This window comes from Paramormyrops kingsleyae, chromosome 14 (genome assembly GCF_048594095.1).
Source record: "Paramormyrops kingsleyae isolate MSU_618 chromosome 14, PKINGS_0.4, whole genome shotgun sequence".
NCBI classification, from domain to species: domain Eukaryota; kingdom Metazoa; phylum Chordata; class Actinopteri; order Osteoglossiformes; family Mormyridae; genus Paramormyrops; species Paramormyrops kingsleyae.
Window position 1 is genome coordinate 21,419,946 of NC_132810.1, and position 25,967 is coordinate 21,445,912.

Genomic DNA, 25,967 nt, shown 5'->3' on the forward strand with positions numbered 1-25,967 from the left:
GCTCAGGTGGAGCTTCAGACAAGGACATGGGAGTGAGGAGCTTCTCCTTTTGTTTTTCCTTAAGGTTTGAAGGAATCCGAACTGCGGTCCATTTTTTTGAAATCAGAAAACCAAACTTGTATAAAATGTAAGTATGCCTATTAACAATAGGAAAACCTCTGTTTGTGATTTCCCATATTTTTTGTAAAAAGTAAAATATTATACACCTTTGCAGGTCTTGATAAAAGGAAATTAATTTAATATGCGTTTAGAAAATAGTTTTATCAAATGTTTATTTTGAAAAGTAGTAGAATTTGTATTTGCCTGTGATCGTTTCAGATAGATAGTTTAATATTTAACAGTTAGTGCATTTATATGTACTAAATGAAAATTGTTGATAGCTTAATTGCACTTGAATTGTTAATGTGACCCATTTTTGAATATTTTCAACAGAATTTGTATGCAAAGATGCCTCCCCCCGGTGTGTGTTTGAACATAATCAAGGACCGGAACCAGGACGGTGGGATGGGCACTGTGACTGACCCTGTGAAATTTCGTGGCCAAGACTTCTACTGGCTACGGGACCAGTTTCTGAAGAACAGACAGAGGTTTATTGACGGCACATTTCCCCCAGACAGTAGTATCATTGGCCCTAACCTGCTGTCACCTGAGGACATGGCAAGAGTAGAATGGAAAAGACCACATGTAAGTTAAGTCTTTCTTAGAAATGTCTGATATCATCTGTTTCAAGAGTAAGAACTGTAGCAACAGACCAGACGGTACACTGGAAGTTCTTTAGCTATAATAGTAAGGAGGACACAATAAAATACTGGTGATTTTGCTTTTAATTCCAAAGTAAAATAATGTGGACATCAGAGGTGGATGGTCCATAGAGCTGGTGGTCCTAGTGCCTCCTCTGTTTTAGACTTTGAATAACTCATTGCTAGCAGGTTATTGTCATTTAAAATCACGTTATTTATTTTCTTTGGAAAAAAAAAACATTATTGTAATATTGTAAGATTGATTATCTTACCGCCTCATTGCTTTAGCTACCCACCACCACAGGTTGACATTGTACCAAATGGAAATCATGAAATTATTAAATCAGTTTTATTTTAGACAACTAAATAAACATTGAGTCACAACACCATCTCTCTGCTTAAACAAATATCTGACTTAATTTCCTGTTTATAAACTACAACCAATTTAGCACAATGTTCTAACGGGTACAATGTCTGGAAGTATTCTGAGTAACACAACTGTATGCTAGCCGGTGCTCTAATAAAAATAGAAATTTTAAGATGTGAGTATGATGTTAATCAAAGAGATCATGTACTGTCAAATGCTATAACTGTTTGTCTTAACTGTACAGCAATGTGTATTTTTATTTAGATTCTTACTAATAAAAAGCGTTGATTCTTTCAGAAAATGGTAGCATCTCCATGCTTATTTGTCGATGAAGTTTCAAGATTTGACATCGCTCAAGGATGTTTGGGTAATAAGATTTTGCTATTATTATTATTATTCAGTGGAATGAGCGCAGTAGAAATTAGTATTTCACCAGTAGTAATAATTAGAATTATTATAGACTACAGTTACTTATCTATAAATAACAATACACTAATTCGTTCCTCTTCCTGGCACTCTATCAGTATAGGGTCACACTGAGCATATATGTATCAATTAGGGGTTTGTATCTCCTCCCAGGAATCTGTTCCCTCCCAACCACCAGATATATAAGCAAAATAAGCTTATAAATTTGAAAACCTCCCCCCACGAAATTTGCTGCACTCCCCATATTCATGTCTGGCTACAGGCTTGGCATAACAAACAACGCTTTGATTGAATACTTATGTATTTTCTAACGAACATCCTTTGGGCCTCTGTTTGTTTGCAGGTGACTGCTGGTTTCTGGCGTCTGTCGGAGCGCTAACATGTCAACCGCAGATGCTGCAACAGGTGGTGCCGAATGACCAAGGATTTCACAGAGATTATGCTGGGATATTTCACTTCAGGGTAACAGGCTTAAAGCCGTACTGTTTGCACATATTACTGCAAGATGATCTTATTAAAAGCAATGTCCATCATGTCTATTATTACTCACATTTTTATTCAGTTCTGGAGATTTGGAGCGTGGGTGGATGTCGTGATCGACGATAAGCTGCCAACAATTGATGGAAACTTAATCTTTGTTCATCCAACAACTAAAAATGAGTTCTGGGCTGCCTTGCTAGAAAAGGCCTACGCCAAGTAGGTCACCTTGGATTCCATACCACTCGAATGCCTGGTGTTTCTATATCACAGAAAGCAACCCTTAGTCTAATGAAACAACAGTTGGCACTGGCTAAATACTGGCTAAATACTGGCTAACCTTTCAATTTGCATGTATTTGTCTCAGAGTGTGTGGGTCATACTCAGACCTGAAAGCTGGGAATGTGTCAGAAACCATGATGGACTTCACTGGAGGGATCCATGTGATGTATAATCTGAAGGAAGCACCCCCAAATCTTTGGGATCTCATGAACAGGGCTGTGAAATTTAAGTCCCTAATGGGGTGTGGGACTGCTCAAGGGGTGAGTGTTCAAGTGCAGCTATTTTTTTCTTATTTGTCTCTGTTATAAATGCAGGATCACACCCAACCTGCCATGTTTAGAATTCAAAGATGAAATGCTCTCCTCCGGTTTGGAAAAGCATGCTCATTTAATTTTGATACATTGTATAAAATCATGTTATTGATTTCAGGCAACTCCTGAAAATGTGGAATTACCCAATGGGATAGTGCAGGGTCATGCCTATGCTATCACTGGAGTTGCACAGGTATGTTGGTATTAAAAATGCAGGAAAAATGAACAACTTATAAATAGATATTAATTATTTATTGGTAACACTTTACTTGATGTGGCACATAGATACTTAGTACAAATAATGAACAAATCATGAACAAATATAGTGGCTACTTGAGATAAAAGATGCGTCACTATTTATTAATGATGAATTAACATCAGACCGGTAACTAAGACTTACTTTGTGATTAATCAATACATAAGTAATAGTATATTACTGTATTACTACCCAAGTCGTACACAACGCGGAATCGCATTTGTATTTCTGCGACTTTCTGTCGGACAAAAAAGCACTACGCGAAATACAACACGATATGGCCTTAGCGAGAAACTACTCGCACGCAAGACCAGCTATCGAAATGGATCCGATTTGTTAACGAATTGGTTCTAGATCTTTTCTCGGAATCTCCCGGACCCCTGACAGCTGACAGCTGCTCCGTGACACCAGCCCTCCTTCTCCAAACATTCCAGATTAGCTCTGGGGCCGGTAGCATATTGGACAACTTAATTATGACACCTGACGTTTCATTTCTCCTTAGCTGACGGATTTATTTAAGGGTGTTGCACAGAATTCCTTAAAATGTTTCCTTAGTTAAGGAAAAACCTTAAGGGACTTACTGCATTTAAAGAGATTTTACAGTAGCAGAATTATACCGTTTCCATGGAGCCTGGTTGGTCGATTGCACTCTCGCGCGCGCTCTGTTAAACACAATGTCCGTGAGGGAGTCGCTATCAGCACGCGGGAGACTCCCGTAACTTCTCTGAGAGGTAGGATGTCTGAAATGTGAAAGAGTCGAGCTTTTTTGTACATCCACGCATTGCACACGTCAAAGTTTTAGATTCTAAAAATCTAAAAACATCTGGCAAATTATAATATGAAAACATCAACGTTTTATAATTCACTTACATTTGCTTCGATCTTCTAGACTGTACTCATGTTAACTTCGTTTGGCGTAAGTTACTAAGTTTTAGAATCGCATTCCTCTAACCCTGTGTTTCCCATTGGATATTGTGATTTTAGTGAACATGAGGTTTTTCCGGGAAAGCGTTAGTCGCTTTATAGCAGGACTATACACACACAGTTGTGGTGGCTTAGTTGGTAGCATTATAGCCTCACGTAGTTACTGGCCCGGCTCGTTATGTGTGCACTTCCTCCTCATTGTCTGTGTGTTTGCGTGTGCACTCTTCTTGTAGAAATGGGTGGATATATCACATGTCTAACAAATGCAGGTCATGAGTCATGGAATACCTGTGAATCTGGTTCGAATCTGGAATCCATGGGGTGGAGTAGAATGGAATGGAGACTGGAGTGACGAGTGAGTATGTGTATATGTGTGTATATAAATATAAAATAAGATAGAACTATGACATATAATATTATATAATAATAATTATTGTGGTATGTGGATATAGATAAACTAGGCATACAGTGGTATGTATTTAATTTTAGCTTGGACGATGAGCACCATGCTGTCATAGGATTATTAATGTCACTATCTAATTATCTAATATTATTAGTTTCTTTGATTATTTTAATTCATAATTGCACAAAAATGATGCAACGCTTATTTTTTAAATTCATAATTGCACAAAAATTATGCAAATAATAGATCCTTATGGCTGTAGCAAAAAGTGCATTCTGTATTTTGTATATCAGATCTTCATCGTGGAATACAGTTACTGTAGAAGATAGGATGAGCTGCTTGCAGATCTGTAAGGATGGAGAATTCTGGTAAGACTTTCTGAAAGAAAATGGCACTGATCTAAAAGAAAATGACACTGATCTAAAAATCTAATTGTGTAATATGCCTCGTACATACATGTGTCAACAATCACTTTTTCAATAAAAGTTATAATCAAAATTTTAAAAAAGGAGAAACTCAATTAACAATAAATTATTTTGTTACCTGTTACCTGAACAGATGAATGAGATGGTTCTACATTTTCCAGGATGTCTATGAAGGATTTTACAATGAACTTTGAAGAGGTGGATATTTGCTGTCGCACTCCGGAGTTTCTTGACGATTCTCCCAGTCAGTGGGGTTCCTCCTGTCACTCGGGCAAATGGGTTGCTGGGACGACAGCAGGTGGATGCATGAAGTTTAGAGGTATCTGATATGAACACATTGCTCAACTCAACTTACTTGCCTTCTTGAAAAACCAAAACAACCACAAAGGCGTTTACATTGAGATTATGCCAGGAAAATGAACATTGCATGACAATTGATTTATTTAGTCTCATAATAATGGCAAGGATATGAAGGTTTCTCAATTATGGCGAAAATCATAATCACAATTAATTTGGTTAATATTCAGATCGCGATTATTTAATATTATTACTCATTGACATTGGAAATATCCTGCATTTATTGTAAAAATGGATTTCATTCAACTCAAAAATATAATTAAACTGAGAAACAAATAAAAGGGGCTGGAAAGGGGGGGCGCTGGATTTATAGCAAAACAATAAGACAAAACAGGAACATCATTGGGAATGAAATGACACAATAATCATTTTATCTAAATTATTTTGTTTTGAAAATCGTTGTAAGCCAAAATTGTAATGTAAATTCAATTAATTGGCCAGCTCTAAAGGACATACACATTTGATCTAGTTGTTTCTGGGCATTTCCTAAAATATTATCTTCAAATGCTGTACAGAGACATTCTGGATGAATCCGCAGTATCAAGTCAGAGTGACATGTGGAACCAAGGGCAGTGATCATCCTGATTCCACCAACATGGTGGTATCTCTCCTGCAGAAACCAGACAATGGGAGTCGGTCCCTTTCACCCAATCATTATATTGGTTTCACTTTGTTTGCGGTTAGTAATTTTCTTCCTTGCAATGTTTAATTTTACTCCTAGCGCCATGAATTATTACCAGACGAAAATGTGCTTAACTTTTATACCAAATTCCAAGTAATTTGTGCTTCAGGTACTATGATGTAGTTCGTCATAGCTTGTATTATGGCAATTTATTTTTGAAGGATGCAAAATTTAAAAAAATCATTATGTGCTTTCATTATTGTGCTGATGCTCTAATTTTACACTGACACCATTGTAATATCTGTTTATTGTACAGGTACCACCAGAGGTAAGTAAGCTTTTTTGTCATGTTGGCAAAATGTTTCCATGTTTATACTACAAGTACATGTGTCACCTAACTTATGTTTGTATGTTATACATACTATACATTTTTATTTACCTTCCAGTTGCGGGACGCCAAAGGGAAATTTCCAGCATCATTCTTCAACAACAGCAGCCCAATATCAGTAACGAAAGCTTTCATGAATGTTCGAGAAACTACACAAGTCTTCTATTTACCTCCCGGGGAGTATGTTATTGTGCCCTCGACGTTTAACCCAGAAGAACCGGCTTCCTACCTCTTGATGATTTTCTCAAAGATGCAGACCTCTGTTGGGTGAGTTTCCTTTTGTGACTCATTTGCATTTAAACTGCATTTAAGAAATGGTAATAATTTGGTTTAGGTCTACACCAGGGGTTTCAAACTGCAGTCCTGGGGGGCCGGAGCCCTGCACATTTTGGGTTTCCCCTCGTTTAACACACCTGAATCAACTTCTTGTGCTAATTACCACATAGCTGTTGAGCTGAATCATTTGTGGTGGAACAGGGAAAGAACTAAGCTACACGGGGCTCTGGCCCCCCAGGACTGCAGTTTGACACCTCTGGTGTACAGTATATCATAACTACTGGGCTGCACTTTGTGATTAAGCAAATAATAAATATTTGCCACAGGCAAACTGTGTCAACTGGACTTCATTGCAAGTATGACTGAACATGAAAGATTAAGTTCTCCATGGACTTTGGATTTGTTTGATTTACAATACAGAATATATTGCGCTTATTTTATAATTGATACTGCATAATAGATAGCACACATAGAGATATTATTGATTTCCAAAGATTGCCTTAACTCGTATCAAGCTTGCTTAATTGGATATTGATAAAAGTGAGACATTTATCATCCTTGAGACAAAGAAAACCTCTGTTGCCGCTTGTCAAAAACAGAATCAGTTTATGGCTGTGAAAAATGCGTTAATCAGGGTTTTTTTGCAAATAAATAACAATTGCTCAAATGGTATCCAGAATGTTTCAAAGATTTTATTTTTTTTTTAGTGACAGCTCAGCTGAGAACTACATGACCATCAACAAGGTACAGCTCAGCGCTCCGTCCTTTTATGGGAGTTCTGGCTACACAGTAGAAATGTGTCAGATTTATGCTGCGCTGCATCAGTTAATCCACTGTCAAACATGCTCCCGCTGAGCCTGGGGCATGAGGCTTACCTGCCTACTGCTTGCCATGTCCTGTGGCTTTGATGTGGCTAGACTAGTTTGGTGGTGACTATGCCAAATCCCAGATTACCGTCCAAGGGCAAACTGCCAGGTTGTCAGGCGCTAATGCACTTGGGCCAAAAGTTCTAGGGGCAAATGAACTTCTCCAGTTATATATGTAGGCTGGCTGATACACCTGAGCATGTCTTTATAGAACAACATGCAGGCTAACCAGATTCACAAAGGGAGATTCAGTTGGCCAGAGGGAGAGTGGTTCACTGCCTTGCTTTTTAACTTAATAGGCTGTTTTTTGGCTGCGTTTTTTTTTTCATACTTGCATGTTTTTCCTGCTTCTTTCTCTTTTACTACTGCCAATCCAACATTCACTGGTTCTATTTCTCACCGTTCATTCCTAGAGCAAAATGTACGTTTTCCAGAAATTTGAGATCTACTGCATGATTTTGACAGAAGGTGTAGATGAACAGCAGAGTTCAAAGCAGCAGAAGGAGGTTTATTAAGAGAAATGCCACAATTAATAAAGGCCAGCTGGTTTTCATTAACTGAGAAATTTGTGGACACAGATCCTTGATGATTGATTGACATGGAATTACGAAATCAGTGAATCCCAGTCATGTCCTCTCATTGTCCAACCCACTGATTTATAGTACCTAGTGTTTCCTGACAGTTCTGCATAAATTCTACCTGCCGTATAACTGAAACTTAAGATTTCTAATTTTTTTCAGAAAATCTATTCCAGCTATGCCCCAACTGAGCACGAATCAGTGTTTGCTCAATACTCTGATAAGGTACTGTATTTAAGTCCACAAGCATGCAATTAGATTGCGTGAAAGGTATTCAAACATACAATTTAAATAAATATAGCTTATATATAAAATCAAACTTTGCTTTTTGTTCTTTGATTGAACAAGCTCAAGGAAGTTGATGCGGAACAACTGCAGAAACTTCTGAATGAGAATGTGGTCACAGGTACGATCTTAATCTATTACGGCAAATGGCAGGGCTATTAAATTACAGCTCAAGAGAGCTAAGTACAGTAGGATTTACTTTCAGCCAGTTACTCAAACCATGGCTTTTTTTTTGTCTGTTAGGACCCTGTCTAGGCTCTTAATTATGTGTTGAATGATCGAAGACTTGGGTCTGCAGGACCACAAGTGAACAACCATGAATTTATCATTGTGACATTTTCCCCTAGAAAAGGGGCTTCCGAACCAGAGTAAATCAGAAAAATATCAAGTGAAGCTTTTTGTATAGTAATATATTTTTTTTGTATAATAGTAATTGTGTCTCTGATCTGGGTGTAGCGTACCCTGTGGGGTTATCCTGTATTGTACTTTAAGAAACATACTATGGCAGCGAAGATACGTTGTTAAAGTAATCATGATACAATGCTTTATTTTTTCCAGACATGTCATCAGGTGGCTTTGGTTTGGAAATGTGCAGAAGTATTGTAGCGATGATGGATGTATCCTTTATCTCTGTAGTATGAAAACATCCATAGCTTCTAATCTCTCTTCCTATTCTTTGCTTTTTAGCTAGCTACTTATTTATAACTGAATTCTAATTATTATACTGATTTTTTTCATACTGTAAGAATTAACCCGTGCACTCATTAAATAATATTTTTAAGTGTGGGCCTGCAGATTTTTTCCTGGCTTTCAAACCACTATGTCAAGCTTGTTGGGAATATTCCCTTAACTGGTTCGTCCACAGCTTTCAGTCACTGGAACACTGAAAAACGCAGAGTTCTCACGTTTGTGGAAACGTGTTCAGGCTTACAGGGTATGTAATCCTCCATAGAGCCACATATCTCACACAAACACCAACCTTGCATTTTGCATGCACGGCTGCTATTTATAAATATTTTTAATGCTTCACAGGACGTTTTCATCAGGAAGGATGTTTCTCGTACTGGAAAGTTGTCCTTGCAAGAACTGCGGAGTGCAATTCAAGCCGCAGGTGCCCCCGACATCTAATCGAATTGAGGCTGTGTTTAATTTTCAGGAAATATGCTTATGTTTCTTGTTTTTTTAATTTTTTTTTAAAGACATGGTACTTTATTTGCATTTATATGAGTACAGGCTGGGGTCAGAGTGCAGAGACAGCCACAGGCCCTGGGCACAAGCCCAACCACTTCATATAGTGTGACCTGAAACTGCTAGAGAACCTCCTATAATTCCCATTACTTTCTGACTTGAAGGCCATCGTAGGCGGAGTTTGATGTTTGCATCTTGTTTACCTTATGATTTAACACACGCATCTGATGCATACATAAGCTATTATTTTGTCTACCTATAGGGTACCAACAAACCTCTAATGCAAAAGTGCAAAGTGCCAGCACAGAGCACAATTATAACCTCACTACACCTTCGATTTACTGACCTTTGATGGTAAACTGTTGCATTCAAACAACTAACCAAAACAGACAACTGCTAAATCCATGCAATTTGTTAGCTATACAGGTAAAACACTTACATCGCAATTTAGCCAATGCAGGAGGGGTCGTCTTTTTCCAGACTGACATAGGTGTCCAAATTGCCAATTAATTGCAATTTTGATTCAGGCGATTGGCCCCCCCAAACTCTGCCCATGAAAGCGATTTTTTTGTAGTTTGCTTGTGTCAACACCCTGTGCTTTTTACACTAGCATTTCTGCCTTGCTTTGCCAGGTGTCACTGTGAGCGATGACCTGCTGAACCTGGTGGCCTTGCGCCATGGCAGCTCTTCCAGGGAAATCACTCTGGAGAGCTTCATCTTCCTCATGCTGCGTCTGCACAGCTTGAACAGTGAGTTCCTCCTCAGAACTGCTACATATGCATTTTCCCCCATAATTTACTCTTGTTACTTCTTTAATATAAATACTAGGCCCCAGCCAGGAAATTTTATGGCCAAGACTGGAGTGAGATTTTCAATTCGAGACAAGTCACACACATGCACACGCATTTACATGTATGTAACAATTTTATCACCTTGTTATTAGTCTGTAGCGTTTGCAAACTACCCCAATGCTGTTGATGCAGCTAATTTTAGGACATGCTGGATGACATTTTGAAGCGTTGTTGTAAAATCTTCAACACAAAAGTGTTTTGTTTCCGAGTGGCCCAATCTTAGACTAGACAAATTGTTTTGTTTCTGACCGGTACAGCAGCTAAGCAACCCACCAGGAATTCTCCCGAGTCTGATAAATCCTGTTGGCACATTACAGCCTTTTTGCATAATTGTATTTATTTCTGGTACAAAGACCTAATTTCTAATGTTTATTATTTAAATATGTCACTGACTATTTTTTGTCCCATTGTCTTTCTGTTTCTTGCCGTAAAGCCCGAATCTCCCTCTAGTGATTGATAAAGTTTTTTCTGTTTTTCCATTAATCACTATCACAAGGACACAATGGTTACAGTGGTTAAGTTATGACCAGTTTTGGAGGTTAAATATGTAAAGGATAATGGACTCCAAGCCATGCATTATAAGTTTTTAAACACGCTGCTGTGTAGCCAAAGAAATGTAAATATAAATACTGAGCTATTGTCTTATTAATTTACCTTTCTGTACCTCCACGTATTCAGCTCCATCATGGGTAAAATTTACCAATTATTAAAACCAGACTAGCGTACCATCTTGTTTAGGCAGGTTAAACAGAACTGTAAAGTATGACTGGACTACAAGTGCATTACATCAGTAAATTATTTTGATAATTAATCACTGATCACAGGTCCTGGTCACCAGAAGTGTTGTCTATGAGACCTTTACCATTTTCTTGGTTTTTCATTTTTGTTAAATAACATTAGTTAGAATCAAAGATCGTAATCGTGCATTAATTTACTACTGTGGTTTACCTAGCTGGCACTGTGTACATGGATACAGAAAATTACTCAACACCCTTCTGATTCAAGAGTTTGACCACATGGTGGTATAAATCGATTTTTATCCACTAGAAATTTTAGGATGGCAAGTGTCAAATAAATGGAGTTTTAGAAACTGCCATTTTATGGCACAAAAATGAATGCACAGAACTACTAATGCCTAGTAAATACTAGTACTTGCATTTATGCGTGTAATTTTGGTGAATATGACATAATATGTGGAATCATTTTCTCACAGAAATATTCAAGAACCTGTCAGATGGGAAAGGCATGTACCTCAAAGAAAAAGAGGTAATGGTATTTTGGGGGGCTTAGTAGTTGGCAGTATTGGTTACAAAGATGGGTAGGTTAATGGAAATTTCTGCTAAACTATAACCAATTTTTTTCTCTATTTTCAGTGGCTGTATCTCAACATCTACTCCTGAGCAGTATTTTATAAGGCAGACAGTGTGGAATTAAGGTCTAAGTGAAGAGCAAATTTCCAAAACTCATTCAGTCCACAGGATATATATTGGAGGAAATGTAATGAAAGTTCTGTTTTCTTCTTGAAGTTGGATTAGTGAGTTAGTGAGTTTTGGTTCTCAATATTGATAAGGCAGCCTGACTTTAGGTCATTAGTGGTCTCAATTCAAAAACTACAAAAATTGACATTGAATTTTGGAAATTTACTCTTCAATTAAAAACTCATGTTTTTATTATTGTTATCGTGACTAATTATTGTGCTATTGTATTAATTTGTATAAATGTAATGTTTCAGTTTAATGGGATTTTATTGGTGAGAAGACAGATGATATCATCCATCTCTAAACTGTCTGTCCTGGCCAGGTTTGCCAAGATAAAATTACTTTTTGATATATAAACTTAATATTATTTCCACTGATGACAGATGACATAATCTATTTTTTAATTGCCTGTCCTGGTCTGGGATGTCAAGACATAATTACTTTTTTACATCTTAATGTGTTTTTCAGATTCTGTGTACTTTGATAGTCTGTTCAATGTTTGGATGATTTTTTAAATAAACTTCACAACAATCAACAATCCTCCTCACTGTAGGCATTTCTGTCTGATACTCTGTGGTTGCAAACAGCAATTGAGCATATATGTTATGCTTTATGTGCTTTATGAAGATGGTAATTGCAGTATAACCATCCCGGGAGGGTATATCCCAGGGCACACGGCCTCACACTACAGACAACACAGGGACACCGAATCACGGATTGGGAGAGCATGGGGGGGTCATGAGGTCGCTGGAAAGGGGCGTGTGGCTCCCGATATCTTTGTAAGTGGATGAAAGTCCAAGCCTTTGAATCCTGGCTCTCCCTGTCTTGCTGTATGGCTGTGTGACATGAACGCTGTCCAGTGAGCTGAGACAAAGCCTGGACTCCTTTGGTACCGTGTCTCTTCGGAGAATGCTGAGGTACTGCTGGTTTGACTTTGTGTTGAACAAGCGGTTACTACAGGAGTCTCGAATGAGGCACATTACCTGCATTGTGAGGGAGCTTCAGTTACGGCACTACAGACATGTGGCTTGATTGCCTGTGATCCAGGGAGTCCTCATTGCTGAGGACCCAAGCGGCTGGACCAGGCCAAGGGGACACCCACGTAACCTCAGGCTGCGGCAGATAGATGGCTATTTCCGGAGGGTGGGACTGGACCACATGTTGGCCTGGAGGGTTGCCAGCCAGGGTCTCTGAGGTGGGCAACACATGCTGCTCAACCTGACTTGACCTGTTGAATTAGTTTGAAAAGAGGCTTCTAAAGAAACGCATCACATTTATCCAATGATCTAAAGAAATGCATCACATTTATCCAATGATCTAAACGCATCACATTTATCCAATTTATTAAACAAGTTTGGGCTTATTTTGTAAATTCCATACAACCATGGTCGTGTATGCGAGACAGAAGATGATAAATGTGAACGTGTGTTGGAGGGGCCTCATGCCTCATCCATCCCTAGCAGTGTTTACCGGATCCTGTTGCTGTGGTTTTCCTCCAGATCTACAGACTTTTTCAGAGGGACTGTTCAAGAACACTGCCGTGATGTTTTCATCTGACAGAAGCCGGACATGGACTGAAGTGTTAGACCTGCAGATCTGTTATCTGTTAGTAGACAGTGTATGAACTGGCTCCTTTTGAACTAATTTGTTTTGAGGGGTTTTGACGGATTCCTTGCTTTATTAACCATGTAATGTGTTTAATTAATGATGAATGGAGGGGTCATGGGAAATTATGTATTTTTAATAATATGGTGCCATCAGGTTTTTTTTTTGTTGTTGTAAGCAAAGACAGTTTTCTAGAAAATCTTTAGGATGGTGTAGAAAATAAGAATACATTATCTTTGTGGAGGGTCTCAGACAGGTTGAGACACTGGCACAAACACATTTTCACAGATCAAAGAGCACTCATCATTTTCATTTTCTCTTGATTCATATAGCTATTATACTTTGAAGTTAATCACTACAGAACTCAATTGCCTCCAAAGTTGGTCGTTACCAACTAAATCCAACAACTATATCCCATCGTACGTTATGATTTCATAAGATAATTTTAATGAAATACGCAGTTAATATGTTTTGCTTTTACAGGGCAGTTCTGCCTAAAGCCGTTGAGTCAATCACTGCAACCATAAGAATGAACCGAAAATTTGAACACCGAACAACAACAACGTTAGCAACTTACAGAGTTTGAACCATACAATTGAGCAAAAAGTTACTATTGAAAGCTTTGGGAAACAGAGGGTTAGTAAGATATGTACCATTGTTTCTAGGGGAGAATTCTTTTGCATACTGCAGTAAGATGAATAAAACGCATAGAAATGAAAACAGTGCAAATACAAAGTGGACAAAGTGGACAAACGGAAAAGGGAGGAGGAACAAGGGGAGCACGAGGGAGCCCAGGCGGGCGACAGGCAGCGGCCGGAGGGGCCGCAGGGGAGAGGGAGGAGGGAGCAGGAGGGGACCACCCAGGGGCCAAGGGAACGGGACGAGGGAGTGACGGAGGGGACACGGAGGGAGCAGGAGGGAAACCCAGTGAAGGCAGGCAGGAGGGGGAAGCCGCGGCAGGCGGAGGCGCAGCCGGAGCCGGCGAAGGCGCCGTCCGACGCTCAGCCGGAGCAGGGGGGCCCGGAGGCGGCCGACACGGACCCGGAGGCGGGACCGAGGACCGGCACCGAGGATCCAGGGGGGGACCCGAAGGGGACCGCCGACCCCGAGCCGGAGGACCCGCAGGCAGCCACCGAGCCACCGCCAGGGGCAGAACGGGCGAGCTAGGGGGCCTATGTCCCCTTCCCTTGCTGGACACTGAGAGGCGGGGTCCTGGGGGGCGTCGGCCTTGCGGGGTAAGGGCGAGGGAGTCAGAACCTCCCTGGGGGCAACAGGCGAGGCCGTAGGCGGCCTCAGGTAGGGTCGCGGGCAGGACGGGAGAGGCGGCCTCAGGCAGGGCCGCGGGCAGGACGGGAGAGGCGGCCTCAGGCAGGGCCGCGGGCAGGACGGGAGACGCGGCCTCAGGCAGGGCCGCGGGCAGGACGGGAGAGGCGGCCTCGGAAGGGGCTGTGGGCGTGTGGCCAGCAGAGGGCGCCTCGGCGGGCACCTCAAGCAGAGCGGAGGCAGCTGCAGGCGTACGGTCAGCAGGGGGCGCCGCCAGCCCGCGACCAGCAGGGAGCGCCACAGCGGGCGCCGCCCTCACAACCAGTAGGGGGCGCAACCGCGGTCACCTCAGGCAGTTCAGGCGCCGGCAGGACCGGCGAGACAGGTAGTTCAGGTGAGTGGCCAGCAGGGGGCGCCGCGGGCAGAGCGGCGTCATCCTCCGCAGGCGTGCGGCCAGCAGGGGGCGCCGCGGGCAAAGCGGCGTCCTCCTCCAGCAGTGCGGCTGCAGGTGAGCAGGGCTGGCCGGGCAGGACAGGCGAGACGGGCAGGACCGGCGAGCAGGGCTGGCCGGGCAGGACAGGCGAGACGGGCAGTTCAGGCGAGTGGACAGCAGGAGCTGCGGCGGGCAGAGCGGCATCTTCCTCCACCGGTATGCGACCAGCAGGGGGCGCCGCGGCGGGCGCCGCCATCACGCGGCCAGCAGGGGGCGCAACCGCGCCCACCTCAGGCAGAGCTGCAGGCAAGGCGGCGGCCGCAGCAGCAGGTGTAGCCGCTGTCTGGGCAGGCGGGTCAGGCAGGACAGGCGGGTCAGGCAGGACAGGCGGGTCAGGCAGGACAGGCGGGTCAGGCAGGACAGGCGGGTCAGGCAGAGCTGCTGGCAGCGTGGCAGCAGCAGCAGCAGGCGGTGCCGCGGGCAGAGCGGCGGCATCCGCAGCAGGCGGTGCCGTGGGCAGATCCGGAACATGCAGGTCCGGATCGGACAGGTCCGGAGCAGGCAGGAGGGGTGCTGAGCGCATAGGCGCCGTCCCTTTAAGGGCTTTGGGCACCCGGGGAACAGCGTCCCACACGGCGCGTATCCCGCCTAGACCCAGGCGCGCCGGCCGGTAAAAGTAAGCCTCCAAAGGAGGCGGCTTCACCTCAACCCGAGGCTTACCGGCAGGGCTGAGCGGGTAGGCGGCAGCGGTGTCCTCCCAGGCGGGGAAAAGCGAGCACGCTCCCAAGAAGAGCGTCGTCTCTCCCTCCTGCTGCGCTCTGCGCGGCTTTCGCCGCTTCCTTCCGGAGCGGCCGAAGCCGCTTGAAGCTCAGCCTTGCGCTGTTTGGTGGAGGTTGGAGCCCTTGCCGTCTTGCTAGCGACGGGGAAGGAGGCAGGTGGTGAGTCGGGGGGCGGCTCCCAGGAGGCGTATCCCAGGGGGGACAGCCAGGCTGCCGCTCTCTCCCTCAGCTGCTGTAGGTGTCTTCCCACCTTCGCCTGCAGCTGCTCCTCACCGATCTCGTCCCTCTTTCTCAGGAGCCTCCAACATTTCTCCACTAACGGGCGGGCCACTGGATCCCCCTGAAGTTCCAGCATGTTGGTCCAGTGGATCACCTCTTCGTCGGTCGAGAGGTCCCTCCCGACAGCGCTGAGCTTGGTTGGGAGAGCTGTCATTCTGTCACGTTTGGCCGGTAGGCGAACCAGGAAGCAGGCGAGCTGAGCCAAACTTACGGGTAGAAGGGAGTTTATTTGAAGGAAGACTGACAGGTACGGACATTTACGGACAATACAATGACAAGTCTGGGGAAGACTGACTCAGACGAGGACTAAATACAAAAGACAAGCTAGACTTAACAGGACACAGGTGATCACGATCAGGGCTGAACACGAGGTAACGAGGTGGGCGTGGCACACATCAGGAGCGGACGGAGCGGGGCGTGACATATATGGACCAATATACAATTTAATGCGGACCACGCAACTGATTCCTCCAAACATTTTTTTTAATCTTAGCATCGCAACCCGCCCCCCCCACGGCCACACTGATTACTTTTTGAAACAGAACAACAGTTAATGTAGCTTCGTAAAGAACTTGGCTACATCTGTATATCACCCAGACACATTTGTAGATCTATCACAAATCACAGGTCAAACTGTCACTCAGTGGGGCAATAACTTAAATACAAGCTAAGTAAAACTTTTAAGTGTTATTTGCATTTGAGCGGCATGAAAACACCATTCAACTGATCAGAGTAATCCACACATGAAAATAAGTTAAGCTACTAACTGAAAGTAGTAACAACCTAAGGACGAACTGTGTTTTATAGCAGCCAAACAATAGCGAACAAAAACCATTCCAGCGTGTCCCGCATCCAGTGTTGGCCTGAGGATCAACAGGAAGCACTCAGGGAGATCCTGGAGGGTCAAAGTGGCAATAAAAATGACCCATTTATATTTATTTTTCATAATAGGGAGGACATGGAAACCTTCCTCTCTAATTGTGTTGATGGGATGGGTCTTAAACTTCATGCCATGTTTGCGTAATACGAATTGTTTTCCTCATTCTTTTATTCTGTTCATTATACTGCTTTTTCCTCATTCGTTCTAATTTATTTATACATCAATACACTACCTACAAATGAAATGTTGTTTGCCAAATTATGTATAGTGATTTATTTATGTAGGAAATACTTCTGTTATTCTAAGATAATGTATGTGGAGAAAAGGTGTGAGAGAAGCATAATTTTTAAATTTAAGGCCAGGACTTTGAAAAAGGCCCGGTTGATTGTGTGTGACCCTAGCCATCCCTTATCGAGGGAGTTCATGCTGCTTCCATCTGGCCGGAGATATAAATTACCAAACTGTAGGACAAATAGGTTTAAAAATTCTTTTATTCCAAGTGCCATTGGTTTGGTAAATTAACGTGACCTTTTACTGTAAAAATGTTCTCTGTTGTCTGTTTATTAAGTGTTGCTGGCTGTAAAACAAATTGCCCCCCAGGGGATAACAATAAAGTTCAACAACAACAGTGTTTCATAACGTTTGTTTTGTTTAGTCCATCATCTGTGCTCTAGCTCAGCTGACAGGTGTGTCCACACAGGAAGCAGAGAACTTGCTTGCTAGTCTTCAGCACAGCAGAAGGTAAGAGTTGCAGGAAAAGACCTGCAAGGTTAAATGGTGCCTGTAACATTGTTAACTGTGTACTTTTTTTTGTCTGTTCTAGTGAAATTGAAGACTTTGACCCGAGAATAACCTGTCAAATGAAAAAGGACGGTATGTTGTAGGACTGTACATTTTTGTTATTGCTTTTCACTTTTCTAAGTGTTTTTTTTCTTGTCTCAAATGAGAATTTTTACTTTACACTATTTGCAATAATAATTTATATATAAAGCAAGTACTGACTACCCTCATAGTGTTTTTGTTCTTCACTTATTCTTCACTTTCCACAACTGCACACAACCTGAAGATAAATTGACCTTGAACTCACCACTGCTAATGCTATCTGAACACTGACCTAATATTTTATTATTTTCTTGTATTGCTTTTCTTTTTGCATTTCCAGTATTTCTTCTCTCATTGTTTCATTCCTTATATATATCTGAGCTATATATAATGCACCATTTCAGGTTGACATAGTGATAATTTTGTTTTGCTCACACTATGAAGATCTTCATAACTTCTCAAAACATAATAAGCATATTTAGGGAGGGCCACAGTTCAGGACAGAGTGAGTCTTTTAAGCATGGACACTCAGTGTAAGACAAAATATATGGGAAATGTATTGTTAGTTAAATATACACAGCATACAAAACACTATGGGCAGTATTTAAATATTGAAGACACAGCCCACAAATGGTTCAACATCCACTTTTCAGTCTGTTTATTGGGAATACTGTAGTTGAACTTATTTCCCACTGGGTTCTCAAGTCCGTGGAAATGCAGGCCGGCTCTTGCTGGTTCCCAACTTCAGCACCAGCCCCAGTGCCAGCACTGGCACCAGTGGAGTGGAAAAGGGGCCAAAGATATCTATGGCTGTGTGTCTCAGTGGATCTGTGATGTCACTTCCTGCGTGTCGGCGGACATGATGTCACTTCCTGCGTATCAGTGGACGTGACTCTCAGTGGATCTGCAGCCAGACTGTATTGGCCGATTCGGGTGAATCTGTGAACATTCCTGAATATTAATGGCAGTTACGATTATTAGTTATATCTGAGCTATATATAATGCACCATTTCAGGTTGTAAAAATGGATATAAGATGGTTGATGGAAAATGTCAAGATAGACATGAATGCATTGAACACAATTGCCCTCAGCAATGTTTAAATTCAGAAGGGTCTTTCTCGTGTTACTGCGTTGTAGGCTATAATAGGTCAAGTAACGGGCTGAGCTGTGTGGATATTGATGAGTGCATTAACAGTCCTTGCGAAGGAAACTGCATTAATACTATTGGTAGTTATAAATGCTTTTGCGAAGGGAATTATAAACTGGCAACCAACGGAATCACCTGCATACCTCTTCAAGGCTTGAACACGATTCCCACGAAAATGTCCCCAACAGGGGAGAAAGAAAGCCAAGATAGTAAGAGTGTGAATTTAAATGTTACAACAGACCATGGGTTATTTAAAGACACACATTCTTTTGGCATGTACGACGAATCTACGACTATTGGATACGAAGTGAAATCCAGTTACACAGCTAATAACAGTTTGTTCTCACCGACGCTGGAAGCACCCTATTCAAACAGAAGTGTACTGAGGAAAAACGCGTTTACTGATACGTGGATGTTTGTGAGCATTATGAGCTCAGTCGCTGGGCTTGTAATATTAATCATTGTCATTTTGATTGTCGTAGCCTGCTTTTATAATTGTGAGAAAAGCAAAAAGAAGAAAAACCTAACCCCAGATAACTATTGCTGGGTGTCATTCGACTGACGAAAACACACAGTAATAAAAAACAAGGTACACAACGGAAATGCCAGCCAGTGATCAGAATTTGTCCTGTTAATTCATGTTTAAATCAAAATGATCAAATTGGGTTACAAAGGGAAATTATTCTGACTGAATCATTGCTGAAGTGCTGTTAAATATTTTGTGCATTTTTGTATTATGTCATCACAGTGTCATCTGCATAATAAACCATGTTCTGTATGATCACAATAGGTCTTCTATATCTGGTTCGCTCTAATGTCACTTTTCATATCGGTAATATCGATGTCCATCGAAAAACATAAAGTTAACACTTCTGTAAGGACACAGCTTTTTATTTTGAGCGTATTATAATATAGCTAATTACAGGCCTAATTATTTTCAAATGATGATTACTAATCTGTAAATGTTAGTTTATTTAAAATGTTATTTTAATTAAAGATCAAATCCCACTATACAAGCATGGGTAAAAATTAGGCAGTCTAGCCTGCACAGCAGCTTATATTCTTCCTTCAAATGGTTATTACGGCAAGTACGCAAATTTACGCAAAAAACCGTCTTCCTGGTCTGGTATGGAAATTGTATTTTAATAATTGTTATTTTTATTTGAATTTTTTATAATTTTTTGGGGGTACTGTAACATGCACCCTGTCGCAGTGGTTACTGAAGTGACCTAACTAATCGTTTTTTTAAGTCCTCGTGGCTTTTTAATAAAAGGAAAAGGAGGGATCGTAAGCTACGAGATTTATCACAAGGAAGGGGGTGAAGAAAATGCCCCACATTATTGAAATTAATTGGTGTATATTGAAGCCCCCCTAAACAGCCCTAGCGCCGCCCCTGGGGAAACCTATACTACCCCAAGTACTTGGTCTGTACTGCATTTTAGTAATTAAAACTGTCCTATAGTAATTCGTGTCCGTCCAGTGCTCCTCTGCTCAGGCAGTTAATCAAAGAAAAAACGTCAAAATTCCTACACGAAACATTTCCTTCCTTTCACCAATTATATAAACACGAACGGGACATTTAAAGGTTGGTTGAACTGAATGACTGAATGAAGAATTATTCTCTCTGTATGCGAACCGCGTGAAGCATTAATTATGGCCGTATTTCGAGCATTTGTTGCTTTTGTTTTCCTTTTGTACATAGACGGGAAAATAGCCCAGTCCACCTCATGTGTTGGAAATAGATGCTATAGATTATTTAAAGAGAAATTAGATTTTGTGATGTCGCTGAATGCATGCAAAAACGATAAAGGAAACTTAATGTAATTTCAATCTACTTCGGCCAATGAAGCACTACGGGATCTACTGCTCGGAGCTACAGGGGACTTTTGGATTGGTTTGCGGCTACCAGACAAGAAATGCAGCAACATCTCGTCTGAGATGAGATACAAGCACACAATTCACCAACTGGAAGGACAACATCTCAGTCTGCTCACCACGTTGCGTCTCCGTCTCCAGCGATCTGAAATGGACTGAGAGACCCTGTCAGGATAAAGCGAGTGGATTCATATGCGAGAACATCTACGTCATATGTGCATCTGTACTCCATCCGAGTACCGAAATCTCGCCTACTTGCGTTGTGGAAAATGCTGACTGCGGGCACCAGAACAAATCTGCCAATCATCATGCATCTGTCAAAATCCCACGATCAAAAAGACGTCTTTTCTGTGCCAATGCAAAGATGGTTATAAAATGATTGCTGGTAAGTGTAAGGACATCGACGAATGCCTTAAATCTCCATGCCAACACATGTGTTCAAATACACCAGGCAGCTATACCTGCAAGTGTCGAGATGGGTTTGTTCCTAAGAAGAATGACCGAACGAAGTGTGAACAACATTGTGATAAAAATGCATGCCCCGCTGTTTGCAAACATAAGGCAGGCAAGCTACCAGAATGTACCTGCCCGGCGGGATACATACTTGAGCCTTCGGAGGAACCGTTATGCTTATTTTTTAACGATGCAGACAGCGCCTTGTATAACAGGTCGACTCCCTTTTTCACTCAGGATATCAGAAGCAGTTCACCTTTCCTAACGCTTAAACCAAACTTCCTGACACTTCCTTTGTTCTCCGTAGTAGCTATTGTTTTTTTTCTAATAACATAGTTCGTAGAATATTCGTGCTGGATTGGCTTATACCTTTAAGAACGTTTGAATATAGAACCCTTTATTATTTGGCTTGTTATTGCCTACATCGATTAGGATGTATATGTTGATATCTTCCAGTATATCGAGATGTTCTCACTACAATCAAAGTTACTTAGTTTGGAGAAATCACCTATAATCACGGGCAATTACTGACTTCTGCAGAATGATAAGTGGCCCTCAACGTTGGACTTCTGCATAAATACTTTTTATTAGGGCTTAATAATCTTACATTGACAACTTTATGCTTGTGATGCATCATTTGACTCACCTGAATGCTGCTATAGTCTGCTAAAATAAATGTAACTGTAATCCTAATCTTAGTTTACTGTAATGTCTGTGATTGCCTAGATCTTTAAATTTTTGATTGAGCTGTTGAGCAAACGGATGGCCTGATTATTTTAAACCCAATGCATAGCGCATAAGGTAGGGGACACCCTGTATGGGATCCCTGTCCCCCCCCCCACACACACACACGCACACATTTCTACGGGAAAACCCTAATCCCAACTATAACAACTGTAACCCAACCCAGCCCTAACCTTAACCACAAGTAAACAAACAAAATTCAAGACTTTTCACATTGTTAGTATTTTGATTACATATGTGAAGTTACAATGCTGTTTACTGAGCCACCGCCCTACACCATCAGTCATTCTAGATGCAAATAATTTAGTTGTTTTCAAAATGAACCATTAAAAAAAAATCTGATTAATACCTGAGCTCAATTTTAAGATATTAATCTGTAGAATCATCAGAAGTGAGTAATGAGTCAAGTGGCTGACTCACTTCCCAAATGGCTCTGCTGGCTTTGCCAGAATTAGGGATGTTAACCGATGACCGTTTGACCGGTGGTTGACCGTATCAACGTTAACCGGTCAAAGTTGTCGGTAGTCGGTTAAAAAAAAAGTGATATCTAAATTAGGCTATTATAGACAGTGGACTATACGCTACTACAGTTAGCCATCTCATTCCTCATCTTTTTGTGTTAAGTGAACAAATTATCCCTCACACTCAATTTTTCATAACTCGCCTGTTTGTACTTAATAAACCAATAAAAACATTTGGCGCGAGGTCACAGCGTTTGGGTTCGCGCGCTCACAAGGTTTGCGAAATTTAACTTTAACTTGTTTTTCGTTAATTTATTTTCCAAGAATAACTAATGGCCAAACCGTTTTGTTATGTTTTAATAATTAGCACCCTTAACACCTGTCTGTGAGCTGTTTGTTGGCTACAGTATTCTCATTCATAGATTCTAATAATTTTTCGTTTATTTAATGTTATTCTTAAGAATAGCTGTAGGTTTTTGTCTGTTATGGTTTAGGAGATGTTGCCCTTAACAGAAGTTGACACTTGTCTTTTTGAAAAATAAAAAAATAATATTAATTATACAACAGAGTTGTCCTGTCCGTTATTAGAAGGCACACAGTGAGTTAGACCTGCCTTGGCCGGTGCGTCTTTTACGCATTCTGAAGGTGCCTGTTTTATCCATTGGTTTTATCATGTTGCAGTCTATTAGGCAACATTCCGCATAAGATGGGCTTAGATTTGGAAATACATTACATCTACATTTCAGTGGTAACCGATAAGGTGATGATGATCATCATCTTTCTTTATTATGGTTAGCACTACCTCAACTAAAGCGGCGTCTCTTCGGAGCTGTCATTTTCTTAAATGAGCCGTGGCAATGTTTCAAATGAGCTTCTAACCTAGACAAACGCCTTTATTTTCAAAGCGATCACCTTGTACCCAAACCATTTGAAACTAAGGAGCCATTTGTCCTACGATTACATACAACAAGCTCTTCGGCGCCGCGTTTGCGGGACTCATGTTTCGCGCTGTAGGGGATTTTAAAAAAGTGACGTGAGTGGCAGTGTGTGTGTGTGTGTGCGGGAGGCAGAGCGGCAGAGAGATGCGACAGAGTTGCGAAATTGCAGGCGCGGCTCGAAATGGCTGTTATTTCAAATAGCGTACCATATTTTAAACTAATCGGTTAACCGGTTTCAACCGGCTACTGAGGCTCGGTGGTCGGTCAAGAAATTTTTTAGTTTTCGCCATCCCTAGCCAGAATAATCACATCTGAGGTGGCTCCCCTTCACTGCCAAGCTTAATGTCAACTACATACGTGTCAGTGTGTCATGGACAGCAAGATGGAGTTGGCAAAAAGGGAATTTCCCCATGGGGATCAATAAAAGTGTCATTATTATGATTATTATTATTATTGTACTAGAAAACTTATACTGTAATGAGTTGATGTGACTCAGAGACTGCCCCCACCCTGAATTTCCACCCCAAAGCACAAATTAACAGGAACAAGGTAAGTGGTCATATATCAGATTTCACGTTTCTCTCACTTTGGTGCTAGACCAAGATGCCCCCAGAAATGACAATCGTTCTTATCCACCAATATTTCCATCATTTATGCAGTATAGGGTTATAGACATTCTAGAAGTAGTGGTTCTCAACCTTCTTTGCACTGTGACCGATTTTTACCATGCCAGCTCAGTCACAACTCTGTATCAAGTATAGGTTTAAATTAACGCTATGATCAGTGCAGTGCACTCTGCAGCTTACACCAATCAACGCCTGTTGCACAAATCTGATTGGATGTGCCAGTGAATTTTAAATTTAGCATCTGCGGTTTGGCTTCTTGGATTGGTTGAGTGTTCACTAGTTTCGTGTTAAGCATTTGCAGACCCGAGACCCGTTTATATAAGTTAACTCTAGGATCGGGGCTGGGAAATCTGATCGTGGATCAGCCTAGGAGCTTGCTGGTTTTAAAATACTTACATTTCCAATTCTGCCACGTGCCCCTTTCAGAAATTGCTGGGTCGTGACACATGGGTTGAGAATCGCTGTTCTATAATATATCTCTGGAAGAACAGGGCAGCGGACATCCTGGAAGGTTGCTTGACCATCACAAAGCACAAGAAAAAATATGCAAACTACAGGCACAGAGCTGTAGTTGGGGGTTTGGTAGGTAGGACTCCACCCTGGAGATATGAGGTATCTGTGTTACCATCTGCACCACACTTAAACTAAATTATTAAATGTTTAACCATGGTTAGAATATAACTGAACAGATACATCACAACTATTCAAAACTTAAATTTAAACAAAATTAAACGATTTACCATGGCTAGAATATAATTGAATAGATACAACATAAACAGCTTTTCCAAACTTAAACTAAACTTAAAAGAAATTGTCTACCATGGCTGGAGTATAAATGAACAGATATGATGCAAATGACTATTACAATTAACCATCTGCTCATCCATCCAGCTGCTTATCTCGAGCAGGGTTGCTAATATATGACGATTACAGCCAAGTTTAGTTCACTATATTGCTATAATATATTTTTGTCTTGCTTCACCAGCGAATATGCGTAAAAAATGCCACTCAGCTTCAGTAACAGGAAGCGGTCAGGTGATGGCCAGGATACTCCCTTTCCTTCCTGTGTCCTCGAAGCCTTTAACAGGCTACTTCACTGGATAGTTTAAGGAGATAAAATGCATTCTTTGTGACCGTTAAATGTGAATAACGAGTAACAGCATAATTAAAATTTATTTTCAACGATTAGACATACTTTTTTTTCTGTGCCGCAGACCATAATAACGGAATATAAAATATATACAGCGAATGCAGTAATTTATACTAATTAAAATATACAGAATCAACATAAAAACTGAAACAGATACAACAGTCAATTAAAAATCTGTCTCGTATATGCCACTGATGTTTTACTTTTTCGATACTTTTCAATCTTGTGAGAAACGCAGGTCATCGGGATAAACCAAATTTTACCGGTCACTTTAGTTGCACTATTTACGTCACTCGGGAGATAACGACTAGTACAATTATTGCCCACCGTAGTATAATCACTTCTCTACCATCACCATTATTGTAAAACAATAAAAAATACAAACTGGTCAGTTTGCCACAGGTACTTACTGCTGAAGGTATCCGGGCTAATTAAATCGTGGCTGTAATTAGCAATGTGGTGCCCCATACACATTTCGCCTCGCGCCTTCTGCCCCCTCAGAAGATGGCGCATACGTTTTGTGGTTTGCTATCTATTTGTTAGTTTGTTTAGACAAATGGATTTATCACGATTTCAAAATGTACAACTGTTTATGCAAAAGGAATAATGTGCAAATACAGAATAATCAAGTCCAGCGTTACAAAAGCTTCACACACAGGCTTGTCTTCCAGCTGGCTTTACCTCGTTTACGCTGTACTACAGCGACACCTATTGTTCTTCTCCGGTACTCTCCTCCAAGCATACGCAACGAAATTTGTGTGTCGAGCCCCTACAATTAGCCCCTTTTTATCCATTTAGGAGATACGTTTATCCAAAGTAGGGTCAGCCAGTTGCTAGATCAGTTCTAAACTGGATTACACATTATTTATATTGAACATCATTTAAATGTGATTTGTAGGCATCAGCTTGCATATCGTCCATTTCAAAGTAGAAAAAACTTAATTCAGAATATAATTGTGTAAACGTCTGATGAATGAGTATGACACATTTCCTTTTCGGGGATTTATGGAA

At 41.3% G+C, this 25,967-nt stretch overlaps 1 protein-coding gene and 1 long non-coding RNA gene across 3 annotated transcripts; one reads left to right on the forward strand and one right to left on the reverse strand.

The window, feature by feature from the left end:
• LOC140578319 (calpain-1 catalytic subunit-like) lies at positions 1-12,038 on the forward strand. Its single transcript, XM_072698825.1, has 22 exons — positions 1-127; positions 433-684; positions 1,405-1,474; positions 1,877-1,995; positions 2,096-2,229; positions 2,378-2,552; positions 2,722-2,796; positions 4,053-4,138; positions 4,480-4,554; positions 4,773-4,930; positions 5,484-5,647; positions 5,907-5,918; positions 6,037-6,245; positions 6,962-6,998; positions 7,861-7,923; positions 8,047-8,104; positions 8,542-8,600; positions 8,849-8,917; positions 9,016-9,094; positions 9,804-9,920; positions 11,236-11,288; positions 11,396-12,038. The coding sequence occupies exons 2-22, from the start codon at positions 448-450 to the stop codon at positions 11,420-11,422; spliced, it is 2,076 nt and encodes a 691-aa protein (XP_072554926.1). The 5' UTR covers positions 1-127; positions 433-447; the 3' UTR covers positions 11,423-12,038.
• Positions 12,039-12,500: 462 nt separating this feature from the next.
• LOC140578322 (uncharacterized) lies at positions 12,501-25,632 on the reverse strand. 2 transcript variants are annotated; one of them, XR_011982421.1, is made up of 3 exons: positions 25,367-25,632; positions 24,203-24,902; positions 12,501-12,728 (listed from the first exon to the last, which is right to left on the reverse strand). It is a non-coding gene; the product is annotated as an uncharacterized lncRNA (long non-coding RNA). The 2 variants fall into 2 exon arrangements; XR_011982420.1 differs by lacking the exon at positions 12,501-12,728 and adding an exon at positions 18,196-18,500.
• Positions 25,633-25,967: the final 335 nt, after the last annotated feature.